This window comes from Eumetopias jubatus, unplaced genomic scaffold (genome assembly GCF_037043125.1).
Source record: "Eumetopias jubatus isolate StellerSeaLion01/CBP00866 unplaced genomic scaffold, mEumJub1_p1.0 scaffold_1, whole genome shotgun sequence".
NCBI lineage: Eukaryota > Metazoa > Chordata > Mammalia > Carnivora > Otariidae > Eumetopias > Eumetopias jubatus.
In genome coordinates, this window is record NW_028274807.1 from 142,736,944 (window position 1) to 142,750,910 (window position 13,967).

The window sequence follows — 13,967 nt, forward strand, 5'->3', positions numbered from 1 at the left end:
AGACAATTTATTTTTAATTTTGCCCAATTCTGACCTTCTGTCTGTTTGAGTCAGTTTTCCTTCAATATTGGTTAATAGAATGCTGCTGCTAATAAAGAGTAAACTAAAAGGATTGAGTAAATACTAGTGCCACTTAAAGCCAAATGATTTTCAAATATTTATTTGTGGATACACACTCATTTCTTTTTCCACTATTGATTTTGGAGGCAACTGGAAGTCTCATGAATTCCATAATCTTTTTTTTTTTCTTTATCCAGATTAGTAAATGCAAACAAGCTAGCTGGAGTGGAAATGGGGAGGAATGGGTGTTGGGGAAAATGATATCAGTTATCTATTAAGATTATGATGTTGCATGTCAATTGCAAAATTTAGTGATATGAAACAATAAAGATTTACTTAGCTTACATATTTGTGGAATCATCTTTACTGACCTCACCTGGTCTGGGGTCAACTGCATGCTATCTGTGTATCTCTGCTGATTTTAGTTGAGCTCGCTCACATGTCCAGGTAGTGGCCTTGGCTCTGATGATAGGGATAACTCATCTACACTTGTATCTCATCCTTCAGCAGGCCAGGTTGAGCATATTCATGTGGTTATGCAGAGAAGCAAAAGAAGCAAAACTCAATGCTTAAAAACATTTTAGTCTTCTGCTTGTGTCTCATTTGCTAACATTTTATTGGCTAGAGCAATTCACATGGAATCAGACCAAGATTCAGAGGGCTCAACAATACTACATGGCAAAAGGCAAAGATACAAGGAGGGATAAAGAATTAAGATTGTGGGGCGCCTGGGTGGCTCAGTCGTTAAGCGTCTGCCTTCAGCTCAGGTCATGATCCCAGGGTCCTGGGATCGAGCCCTGCATTGGGCTCCCTGCTCAGTGGGAAGCCTGCTTCTCCCTCTCCCACTCCCCCTGCTTGTGTGCCCTCTCGCTGTGTCTCTCTCTGTCAAATAAATAAATAAATAAAATCTTTAAAAAAAAAAAATAAAGAATTAAGATCATGCAGGGGAGGAAGAATAATTTTCCTTCTACCTTTCTAGGTTCTTGGCTGGGACTCCCCTCCCCCCCATAAAGCCATATTAACAGGAGAAAAAAACAAAAAGAAGTTTAATAACATATATGCCTCTTGTGTGGAGATATCCAGGAAAACCTAGTAACTCCCTGAAATGGCTGAAGTCACCATCTTAAATACCACCTTCAGCTAAAGACAAAAGAAGGTGCTGGGGAGGGGGCAGGGAGGCCGGTTGTGGGAGATTACCAGGAAAAGCACAGTAAACAAAGGTAAGGTTGTTGCATAGACTTAAGTCCTTGCTTCTCCACTGATAAGAGTTTCTTGAGATTTAGAGTATTCTTTTCTTCCAGATACAAAGAGGGGGAAACTATTACAAATAGAGATTTCCCTTATAAATATAAATGTCTCTTACAAAAGGGTAACTTCCAGTCAGTTTTCAGAGCTTTTCCTCTATCTGTTGTTTCTTAAAAATAATGAGCCTAAATTAATCCTTATGCCAAAGAGGCATATTCTTCAGGGGTATATTCTGCTCCCCTTCAACCATTAATACAATTAATCTTTAGAAGAACACATTTTCCCAGGGGGTAGGGGAGGAAGGGGTCCATTTTAGTTTTCAGATCATAAACTTACAAATTAGTATTTGTTTTATCCAAGCAAATAAACTAGCAAAAAAATCCTCCCAGCCATGTTAATTCATTGATCAAGATTTTTAGACCAATATGGCTTTCTTTTTATTCATTTTTAAACACATTTGTTATAGTAACAAGCAGCAATTTTTCTAGTCTTGTAGGGATGTGGAGGGGGCATCAATTCTCAAAGAATAAGTTTCTCCCTGTTGTGTTTTAAAAGATTATCAAATAAGTCACACCACCACATTTCCCCGAGTCCAGGATTCATTTGTTAAGAGCCATATCCTTTGACTATATTTTATCATGTGGGCTCATTTGATATTCAAATAATTGTTCTCCCTGGGATACTGACTAGATTTCACTGGGAAATTGGAGTGAAGGGGGTTCAATGGACAATCAGCTTCTAGCCGTTTTGAAATTACAGAGATTAATGAGAAAAAAAAACTGATTTGGTTGTAATTAGCAAAATGGTTCCCTTTTTAGAAGGTAGCTCCTAAGGATCTCTTTCCAAAATAGAATCCTACAGTTTCTACTGTGAAAACATAGTTAATTTGAGGGGGAAATATTTATCTACACACAAATACTGGTTATGAATATATTTCTAATGTGAAAAAGCAAAATTCAACAGAGTACTTTTTAAAGATCTTACTGACTTTATTCAAGGATTTGTGAATCAGACAGCCTCTCCTCAAGCAGGTAGAGAGGAGCTCTGAGGACCTCTGCAAATGGGAGGCTTCTATAGCAGAAGGGAGCAGGAACAAGAAAGTTATAGTGGCAAAAAGTGGATTGGTTGTGGCAAGATCACTTTTCTTTAGGGGATGGCAGGAGTCATCAGATAAATTACCTCACTAGTGCTGATCAGGTGACTCCTTTTTTTATAATTTTTTAAAAAATTTTTATTTATTTGACAGAGAGAGAGAGACAGTGAGAGAGGGAACACAAGCAGGGGGAGTGGGAGAGGGAGAAGCAGGCTTCCCGTGCAGCAGGGAGCCTGATGCGGGCCTTGATCCCAGGACCTTGGAATCATGACCTGAGCCGAAGGCAAACGCTTAACGACTGAGCCATCCAGGTGCCCCTGATCAGGTGACTCCTGATTGGCTGGTTTAAAATTCCATTTCTGGGAGAGCCAAAACTGTAATTAAGTTATGTCTTGGTTTGGTGACATGGAGCTTAGCATAAGTGACTCCATTTTGGACCCATTGTCTGGTTTTTAGCATTAATATAACTGGAAGGAGTCAACATTCCCCTCTTTACTTTTAAGGCAAGTTCACATTCTGCTTCAAGTGATCATTTTTTCAACAATATTTTTTGTTCTCTTTTGTGGTCTGGCAGTACTTTTTTGAAGTCCAGTTAGAATAGCAGCCAACATAACTGAGACTAAGAGGGGGCCAAATATCTCTCCAGAAGCAAGACTTCAAAAGATAGGCATTACAAAGCACTACTGTGACTCAAATAATCACTTGTTTTTAAGGGGGATTTGCTAATGTAGAACTGGTTTTTTATCTTCCCAGCCCCTAGTGAGCCTTTACTGTGCAAATTCGCTGATGGAGGACAAAAGAAGCGACAGAATCAAAGCAAATACACCCAGAATGGAAGGCCTTGGCCCAGGGAAGGAGAGGTGAGTCCTGACTGACTTTTGCTCAGAAATATAGATATCCCTCAGAATGGTGGCAAGACAGACATTTGGGACCCTGATGAAATCGGGTCCTGTAGAAAATCACATGGCTTCAAAGGGGGCAAATGAGTAGGCCTATATTAATGTGCTCAGGATAAAATTACTTGAGGAGGAGTGTAGGACTTCAAAATTGACCTCAGTTCTGTACTACAGTAAGTCTTCTGTCTTTAACCAAGCCTTAACCCAATATCCACTCACTGAAAGAATTATCCACAAACAATTGATCCATAATTGTATAGTAGCCAAGAAATATTTTCAGTGAAATCAATAGTGAGAGTTGAATGTGTTTGGGAAAAAACACAAATTTAGATTTATTTTATTCTCCCATTGAGATATTCTACTTGCGCATAATATGTGTATTTATGCATTTTCCCATTTGTGCATAAATGTGTTGATATGTATTTTATATATGTATAAAACAATATAAAAATGACATTTTCTGTTGGTCGAGAAAAAGGGAGAAAAGTTCACATACACAGGGTTTCGTTTTTCACAACAAAAAGAAAAGCACTGAGCAGTTAATTATCCATTTACCCTCTTAACACAAGAGAGTAGAAAAGCAAGCTTATGCATCCAATGACACTTGGGAATGAATTCCTTTTGGTTATTTTTGTTGTAAGAAGGCAAGGAAAAGGTGTCTGGGCTTCTAAGGGGTCTTTTTATTCTTTGTGAAATGGAATGGAGTTGCTTGAATGACTTGAATAAACGTTATTTTGTACCAAGGCCTTAATTTCAACAGAAGAGCTTTATTTCCTATTTCTATTCAAAGCACCTACTTCATCCATTTCTCATTTAAGAGGCATCCCACTTGTTGCATCATTAACAGTTGTAAGGAAGGAAAAGAGGGTGGGGTTTTCCTCAGCAAAACCTTTAGCCATTTTTTAGTTTCTAACACTGTTGTCTGTTTTGAGTATTTCCACGCAGGTCTCAAAACCCCTCTTAAATTGTATAGTTATGTTCAAGTATTGTATAATCTGTAACTCATTTTTTTAAGACATGAAAAAGAGAATCGCCACTGAACACTTGAAACTAATGAAAAGGAAAGTTTGAAAACTTCAATTTAGAAAGGCTATCTGTGTTATGTTCAAAAAAAGAAGAGGAAAGGGAATGACCCTTGTGTTTTTAGGTAAGGGTTAGTGATCAGCAGTTAGGCCCATTGCCCCCAGAAGACAGCTGATTTCTGAGAACACTCATTATGACATCCATCCCATTCCAAACATCTGTAGTCTAGAAAGACTCATTTGATCTTAAAATTCTATTGGGTCAAATGCTTGCTTGTGAGAGAGATTTCTGGATCATAGACCATCACCAAGAACCTTGATGGTCAATTAGATGACTTCACAGTGAAGACCAAAACCTCAGTTCCTGTCCCCATGAGAACCTGAATTATCACACCCACAAAAGGGATGCCAGCTTGAGCAAGACACAGCCCTTGAATCTACATTTCTTAGGAACCAAACCAATAGACATAAGAGAAATGTAGACTTAGAGCTGCCACATACAAATCTAGGGCTTTAGGTTGAGATCATGGTAAAGACCATGTGTACTATTGCCACAGAAGCATTGTGGAGTCAAGTTTAGTACACAGAGCACCTTGTAGTTTAAATATAGGTTTTAAACGTATATTCCTAATCTCTATTTTCAGAAATTGCTTTTTAAGAGTTCTATATTTTCCTGTTGAACTGTGAAAATCAAGGGCAAATTTATCTGTGACCCATAAAAATGTATTCCAAGTATGTAGACACATTCAGAGGAAAGAAACTAGGAAAAGAAGTGGTGTGCACTAAAAATATGCTTGTCAGATATCTGGGTTTTGAGATAAGCATATTAATTTTTACACCTTGACTGTGGTCTTAGAGTAGACATTCTGAATGTTGCGTAACTTTCTGTGCCCATCATAATATATATTTTTGCTTCTATTTCCCCTTGCATTGTGCTTGCTAGAGTAAATTATGTTAACATCATTGATAAAGTATGGCATAAAGCAAATTATTCCTATGTAAGCAATATTTAATTAATTTTTATATACCAGGAAATTCTAATTACTGTATTTCATTGTTTCTAAGACACATGTTTTTGTTGTTGTTTTTCCACATTTTAACACTTCTGAAATTGGTTCTCCTCTTCTAATCAATGGCATTATTACAAGACAATTTGCATTTGCTCCTGTTAGTCACCTGGGTAAACTACCTACATTCTCTGTTTAAGGTCTTTGACCACACTGACTGCATGAATTGAAACTCTAACCAAAGCAAGGACTATGGGTCCGATTCTTGGGAGAGATTTTCTCTCTGTCCTTCTTTCATCCAGTGTTAAGACTGAGACATGGATCTTCCCTTGAAGTCAATTTCTGATGGATGGTCTTATTTTCCATTTTCTTTTTTTTTTTCTCTTTTTTTAGAAAGCAAACAAATCACCTTTATTTTGTTATGTTAATCACTATACAATACATCATTAGTTTTTGATGTAGTGTTCCATGATTCCTTGTTTTGCATATAACATCCAATGCTCCATTCAGTACATGCCCTCTTTAATACCCATCACCAGGCTAACCCATCCCCCCGCCCCCTCCCCTCTAGAACCCTCAGTTTGTTTCTCAGAGTCCATAGTCTCTCATAGTTCAACTTCCCCTCCGATTCCTCCCCTTCATTCTTCCCTTCCAGCTATCTTCTTTATTTTTTCTTTTCTAACATATAATGTATTATTTGTTTCAGAGGTACAGGTCTGTGATTCAACAGTCTTACACAATTCATAGTGCTCACCATAGCATATAACCTCCCCAATGTCTATCACCCAGCCACCCCATCCCTCCCACCCCCACCACTCCAGCAACCCTCAGTTTGTTTCCTGATATTAAGAATTCCTTATATCAGTGATATCATATTATACATGTTCTCTGATTGACTTATTTCGCTCAGCATAATACCCTCCAGTTCCATCCACATCGTTGCAAATGGCAAGATTGCACTCCTTTTGATGGCTGCATAATATTCCATTGTGTGTGTGTGTGTGTGTGTGTGTGTGTGTGTGTGTGTGTGTGTGTGTGTATACCACATCTTCTTCATTCTTCTGTCGATGGACATCTTGGCTCTTTCTCTAGTTTGACTATTGTGGACATTGCTGCTATAAACATCAGGGGGCACGTACCCCTTCGGATCCCTACACTTGTATCTTTGGGGTAAATACCCAGTAGTGCAATTGCTGGGTCATATGGTAGCTCTATTTTCAACTTTTTGAGGAACCTCCGTACTGTTTTCCAGAGTGGCTGCACCAGCTTGCATTCCCACCAACAGTTTAGGAGGGCTCCCCTTTCTCTGCATCCCTGCCAACATCTGTCATTTCCTGCCTTGCTAATTTTAGCAATTCTGAGTGGTGCGAGGTGGTATCTCATTGCGGTTTTGATTTAGATTTCCCTGATGCCGAAAGATTTTGAGCACTTTTTCATCTGTCTGTTAGCTATTTGGATGTCTTCTTTGGAAAGATGTCTGTTCATGTCTTCTGCCCATTTCTTGATTGGATCATGTGTTCTTTGGGTGTTGAGTTTGATAAGTTCTTTATAGATTTTGGATATGCCCTTTATCTGATACGTCATTTGGAAATATCTTCTCCCATAATGTCGGTTCTCTTTTGGTTTCATTGACTGTTTCTTTTGCTGTGCAAAAGCTTTTATCTTGATGAATTCCCAGTAGTTCATTTTTGCCCTTGTTTCCCTTGCCTTTGGCGATTTTCTAGGAAGAAGTTGCTGCAGCTCAGGTCGAAGATGTTGCTGCCTGTGTTCTCCTTTAGGATTTTGAAGGACTCCTATTTCACATTGAGGTCTTTCAACCATTTTGAGTCTATTTTTGTGTGTGGTGTAAGGAAATGGTCCAGTTTCATTCTTCTGTATGGGGCTGTCCAATTTTCCCAACACCATTTGTTGAAGAGACTGTCTTTTTTCCATTGGACATTCTTTCCTGCTTTGTCAAAGACTAGTTGACCATGGAGTTGAGGGTCCATTTCTAGGCTCTCTATTCTGTTCCATTGACCTATGTTTCTGTTTTTGTGCCAGTACCATACTGTCTTGATGATGACAGCTTTGTAATAGAGCTGGAAGTCCGGAATTGTGATGCCGCCAGCTTTACTTTTCTTTTTCAACATTCCTCTGGCTATTCGGGGTCTTTTCTGGTTCCATACAAATTTTAGGATTATTTGTTCCATTTCTTTGAAAAAGGTGGATGGTATTTTGATGGGGATTGCATTGAATGTGTAGATTGCTCTAGGTTGCATTGCAATTTCACAATATTTGTTCTTCCAGTCCATGAGCATGGAATGTTTCTCCATTTCTTTCTTTTCTTTCTTCTCCATTGTCTTCCTCAATATCTTTCATAAGTATTTTATAGTTTTCTGAGTACAGATTCTTTGCCTCTTTGGTTAGATTTATTCCTAGGTATCTTATGATTTTGGGTGCAGTTGTAAATGGGATCGACTCCTTAATTTCTCTCTCTTCTGTCTTGTTGTTGGACTATAGGAATGCCACTGATTTCTGTGCATTGATTTTATATCCTGCCACTTTCCTGAATTCCTGTATGAGTTCTAGCAGTTTTGGGGTACAGTCTTTTGGGTTTTCCACACAAAGTATCATATCATCTGAAAAGAGTGGGAGTTTGACTTCTCTTTGCCAATTCGGATGCCTTTGATTTCTTTTTGTTGTCTGATTGCTGTGGCTAGGACTTCTAATACTATGTTGAATATCAGTGGTGATAGTGGACATCCCTGCTGTGTTTCTGACCTTAGGGGGAAAGCTCTCAGATTTTCCCCATTGAGAATGATATTCGCTGAGGGTTTTTCATAGATGGCTTTTATGATATTGAGGTATGTACCCTCTATGCCTATACTCTGAAGAGTTTTGATCAAGAAAGAATGCTGTACTTTGTCAAATGCTTTCTCTGCATCTATTGAGAGGATCATATGGTTCTTATTCTTTCTTTTATTAATGTGTTGTATCACGTGGATCGATTCGCAGATGTTGAACCAACCTAGCAGCCCAGGGATAAATCCCACTTGGTCGTGGTGTATAATCCTTTTAATGTACTGTTGGATCCTATTGGCTAGTATTTTGGTGAGAATTTTGGCATCCGTGTTCATCAGGGATATTGGTGTGTAGTTTTCCTTTTTGATGGAGTTTTTGTCTGGTTTTGTGATCAAGGTAATGGTGGCCTCATAAAATGAGTTTGGAAGTTTTCTTTCCATTTCTATATTTTGGAACAGTTTCAGAAGAATAGGTATTAATGCTTTAAATATTTGGTAGAATTCCCCTGGGAAGCCATCTGGCCCTGGGCTCTTGTTTGTTGGGAGATTTTTCATTACTGCTTCAATTTCCTTAGTGGTTATAGGTCTGTTCAGGTTTTCTATTTCTTCCTGTTTCAGTTGTGGTAGTTTATACATCTCTAGGACTGCATCCATTTCTTCCAGGTTATCTAATTTGCTGGTATAGAGTTGCTCATAATAGGTTCTTATAATTGTTTGTATTTCTTTGGTGTTGGTTGTGATCTCTCCTCTTTCATTCATGATTTTATTTATTTGGGTTCTTTCTCTTTTCTTTTTGATAAGTCTGGCCAGGGGTTTATCAATCTTATTCTTTCAAAGAACCAGCTCCTAGTTTCATTGATCTGTTCTACTGTTCTTTTGGTTTCTATTTCATTGATTTCTGCTCTGATCTTTATTATTTCTCTTCTCCTGCTGGGTTAAGGCTTTGTTTGCTCTTCTTTCTCCTGCTCCTTTAGGTGTAGTGTTAGGTTGTGTATTTGAGACCTTTCTTGTTTCTTGAGAAAGGCTTGTATTGCTATATACTTTCCTCTCAGGACTGCCTTTGCTGCATCCCAAAGATTTTGAACAGTTGTGTTTTCATTTTCATTGGTTTCCATGAATTTTTTTAATTCTTCTTTAATTTCCTGGTTGACCCATTCATTCTTTAGTAGGATGCTCTTCGGCCTCCATGTATTTGAGTTCTTTCTGACTTTCCTCTTGTGATTGAGTTCTAGTTTCAAAGCATTGTGGTCTGAAAATATGCTGGGAATGATCCCAGTCTTTTGGTACAAGTTAAGACCTGATTTGCGACCTAGGATGTGATCTATTCTGGAGAATGTTCCATGGGCACTAGAGAAGAGTGTGTATTCCGTTGTTTTGGGGTGGAATATTCTGAATATACCTGTGAAGTCCATTTGGTCCAGTGTGTCATTTAATGTCTTTATTTCCTTGTTGTTCTTTTGCTTAGATGATCTGTCCATTTCAATGAGGGGGGTGTTAAAGTCCTCTACTATTATTGTATTGCTATCAATGTGTTTCTTTGCTTTTGTTATTAATTGGCTTATATAACTGGCTGCTCCTGTGTTAGGGGCATAGATATTTACAATTGTTAGATCTTCTTGTTGGATAGACCCTTTAATAGGATATAGTGTCCTTCCTGCTCTCTTATTACAGTCTTTGGCTTAAAATCTAATTTGTCTGATATAAGGATTGCCACCCCAGCTTTCTTTTGGTGTCCATTAGCATGGTAAGTGATTTTCCATCCCCTCACTTTCAATCTTGGGTTGTCTTTGGTCTAAAATGAGTCTTTTGCAGACAGCACAGCGATGGGTCTTGTTTTTTTATCCAATCTGATACCCTGTGTGTTTTGATTGGGGCATTTAGCCCATTTACATTCAGGGTAATTATTGAAAGATATGAATTTAGTGCCATTGTATTGCCTGTAAGGTGACTGTTACTGTATATTGTCTGTGTTCCTGTCTGGTCTATGTTACTTTTAGACTCTGTCTTTGATTAGAGGACCCCTTTCAATATTTCTTTAGGGCTGGTTTTGTGTTTGTAAATTCCTTTAGTTTTTGTTTGTGCTGGAAGCTTTTGTTTCTCCTTCTATTTTCAATGACAGCCAGCTGGATGTAGTATTCTTGGCTGCTTATTTTTCTCATTTAGTGCTCTGAATATATCATGCCAGTCCTTTCTGGCCTGCCAGGTCTCTGTGGATAGGGCTGTTGCCAATCTAATGTTTCTACCATGGTAGGTTACAGATCTCTTCTTCCGAGCTGCTTTCAGGATTTTCTCTTTGTCTCTGAGACTCATAGGTTTTACTATTAGAAGTCGGAGTGGTGACCTATTTTTATTGATATTGAGGGGGGTTCTCTGTGCCTCCTGGATTTTGATGCCTCTTTCCCTCCCCAAATTAGGGACGTTCTCTGCTATAACTTGCTCCAATATACCTTCTGCCCCTCTCTCTTTTTCTTCTTTTTCTGGGATCCCAATTATTCTAATATTGTTTTGTCTTATGGTATCCCTTATCTCTCGAATTCTGCCCTCGTGATCCAGTAGTTGTTTCTCATTCTTTTTCTCAGCTTCTTTTTTTCCATCATTTGGTCTTCTATATCACTAATTCTCTCTTCTGCCTTATTTATCTTAGCATTTAGAGTCTCCATTTTTTATTGCACCTCATTAATAGCCTTTTTGATTTTGACTTGGTTAGATTTTAGTTCTTTTATTTCTCCAGAGAGGGTTTCTCTAATATCTTCCAAGATTTTTTTAAGCCCAGCTAGTATCTTTGAAATCATCATTCTGTACTCTAATTTTGACATCTTACTAAAGCCCATATTGATTAGGTCCCTGGCAGTCGGTATTGCCTCTTGTTCTTTTTTTCAGGTGATTTTTTCCATCTTGTCATTTTGTCCAGGGGAGAATAGATGAATGAGAGAACAAAATGCTAACAGGGTAACAACGACCCGAGAAAAATATTCACTAAACAAATCAGAAGAGACCTGAAATGATGGGAAAAGAAAGGGAAAGAAAGAAAAAAGAGGAAAAAAAAAGGTCAAAAAAAAGATAAAAACAAACAAACAAAAAACAGAATATGATCAGATATGATCAGGCTGGTGAATAGATCAGTACCACACACTAGATTTTGGGTATATTTTAGTCTGTTAGAAGAAACTGCCTCCCAAAATTTTCAAGCAAGATAATCTTATATATGTACAAAAATAAGGGTAAATATGATGAAGGGATGGAATATGATTGTAAAGATGAAAAGTATAAAGGATTTTATAAAAGGAATTGATAAGATGTTGGTTGAAAAAAGAAAAGAGGAATTCAAAAAAAAAAAGGGAGAGAATGTGATCAGGCAGGAGACTAGAACAAAGCCATACACTAGAGATTTAGGGTATATTTTGGTCTATTAGAAGAAACTGTATCCCAAAATTTTAAAGAGAGTACAACTTATATATATATATATATATATATACCAAAAATAAGGTCAGCTACTATGAAGGGATAGAATATGACTCTAAAAATGAAAAATAAGAAAGATTTTTAAAAAAGGGATTGATAAGATGTTGGTTGTAAAAGGGAAAAAGAAAAATTCAAAAATAATTAAAAAAATTAACTTTGAAAGATTAAGGAAGTAGTGGGAAAAAAAGCCATGAATTCTTTGTGCAGTATTCCCCTAGCGCTGGAGTTCTGCCATTCTTTTTGATCAGTAAACTTGGTCTGGCTGGCTGTTCTTGCTGATCTTCTGGGGGAGGGGCCTGTTGCTGTGGTTGCCAAATGTCTTTGTCTGAGGTGGAATTGCCCTGCCCTTGCCGGGTCCGGGGTAAGTAATCTGCTTGGGTTTGCTCTCCGGTGCTTTTGTTCCCTGAAAGCTTTCCTATAGCTTTGGAGGATGAGAGTGAAAATGGTGGCCTCCCAATCTCCACCCCGGAGGAGCCGAGAACTTGGGGCCCCACTCCTCAGTGATCCCCCAAAGAAAAGCAGTCAATCACTCACATCTCCCCAGTCTCCGGCAGCACTCCGTGCTCACCTGGCCTATGACTGAGCGTTTCTATCTCCAGCACAGGACCCTGTTTGGAGTCTCCAAACCCAGCAGATCCCTGCAGTGCGCTCCTGCACCACTCCTCCCAGGGGAGGAAGGGGAGTCTCCCCGGATCTGCTGCTTGTTGGGTCCCTGCTGGAAGAGCAGTGGCCCAACTGTGCTGAGGATCACAGATTATGGCAACCCTGAGCTGAGAGCCCACTCCTTGGCTCCATCTCTGCAGCCGGCTTTCCCACTCTGATACCTGGGAGCTCTGACACACTCAGGCACCCCCTGTCTTCCTGTGACCCTGAGGGTCCCGAGACCACACTGTCCTGCAAGGGTTCCAAACCCCCCCGCCTCCCTTAGCCACTGGAGCGAAGTCTCTCAGCGGAGCTGACTTCTAAAATTTCCGATTTTGTGCTCCGCTGCTCTATCAAATGCCAGTAGCAGCTGATGGAGGCCCCCTCCCTCCAGGTCTCTCTTCCCAAATAATGCCTTGGATTCACTTCTCCGCATGTCCACCTTCCAGAAAGTGGTCGCTTTTCTGCTCAGAGAGTTGCTGCTATTCTTTTCTTCGATCTCCTGTTGAGTTCGTAGGTATTCAGAATGGTTTGTTCCCTATCTAGCTGAATTCCTGGGACCAGACGAAATTTAGGTCTCCTACTCCCCTGCCATCTTGCTCCTGCTTGTTTTCCATATTCTTTGTAGCTCTTTGGCATCCCAATGTTATAAGAAGATCATTTTGGGTGTTTTTACTTGTTTGCATGCTTGTTGGTTTTCGTTTTTTATTTTGTTTTGTTTTATTTTTTGCTTTTGGGTGGTTTTTTGTTGTATAAAATAATGGTAAATATTTCAATCACTGTTGCCTGATAAAATGTAAGATGATAATTTCAATTCTGATGCTTCAGCATTTGGGATAATAGCACAGAATGAGGCTCATGTTTTCTCTGCTTCTCTCTTGAACATCAGGTAAAAAAAAAAAATAATAATAATGTGAAATGGATTTCTCCTGAACTGTTTAACTATCTTGGAAGTACCTAAAGCATTCACAATTGATAAGCTAATAAAATTTAATTTATTATGTAAAGCTTGTTTCTCCTGAGGGCATTTTGATAACAGTTGTTTTAGCATAGTTAGTGAAATGTATTTCTTTACATGAAATACAAATATATGCTGCTGGACATGTTTTTGCATAAGTGAAATACACAGGGATATTTTAAAGTTATTAACTAATCTCTTAAGTGACAACCAAAACTCTAAGCCGAACGATCAGAGATTGGGGCTATTAGGCCTCTCTTTCCCAGTGCTCTGTGGTTCTCATCATTTTACTTAATGTAGCAATTCAGAAACTCTTCGGTCTCAGTATCTCTGTATACTCTTAAAAATTATTTATTAGTTCATCAAAAAACAATAAACCCATCCCATGTTAACAAAATCCTTATATTTTTATAGGAAATATTGTATCTTTCAAAGACATTTTTTTTTTGAGAATAGTACTCTTTTACATTTTTGCAAATCACTTTAATGCCTGACTTAATAAAAGATGACCAGATTTGCATATCTGCATCAGCATTCAACCTGTTGCAATATTCTGTTTGGTTTAATCATTTGAAGAAAATCTTAACTCCACATAGACATGTCATTGGAAAAGGGAGGATGTATGGATCTCCTAAATGTATCTCAGGAACCCGGAGGTGTCCTTAGTCCACACTTTGAGAACCACTGTCCTAGAGATATTTGAGCCAAGCTTAGGGCTCATATTCAACTTCCATATATTAGAAAAGCCAGTGTGCTTGTTAAAATAGTAAGACATATTTGTTTCATTACATAAATAACTGCT

The 13,967-nt window shown here is 38.5% G+C and overlaps 1 protein-coding gene across 1 annotated transcript in view; it reads left to right on the top strand.

Moving 5' to 3' along the window:
* RBMS3 (RNA binding motif single stranded interacting protein 3) overlaps window positions 1-13,967 on the top strand; it is a 1,335,892-nt gene that overhangs the window by 1,189,329 nt on the left and 132,596 nt on the right. Inside the window, exon 10 of the mRNA XM_088026449.1 lies at window positions 3,152-3,258. Within this exon, the coding sequence (XP_087882575.1) occupies window positions 3,152-3,258 (107 nt within the window). The remainder of the gene's footprint in view (window positions 1-3,151; window positions 3,259-13,967) is intronic.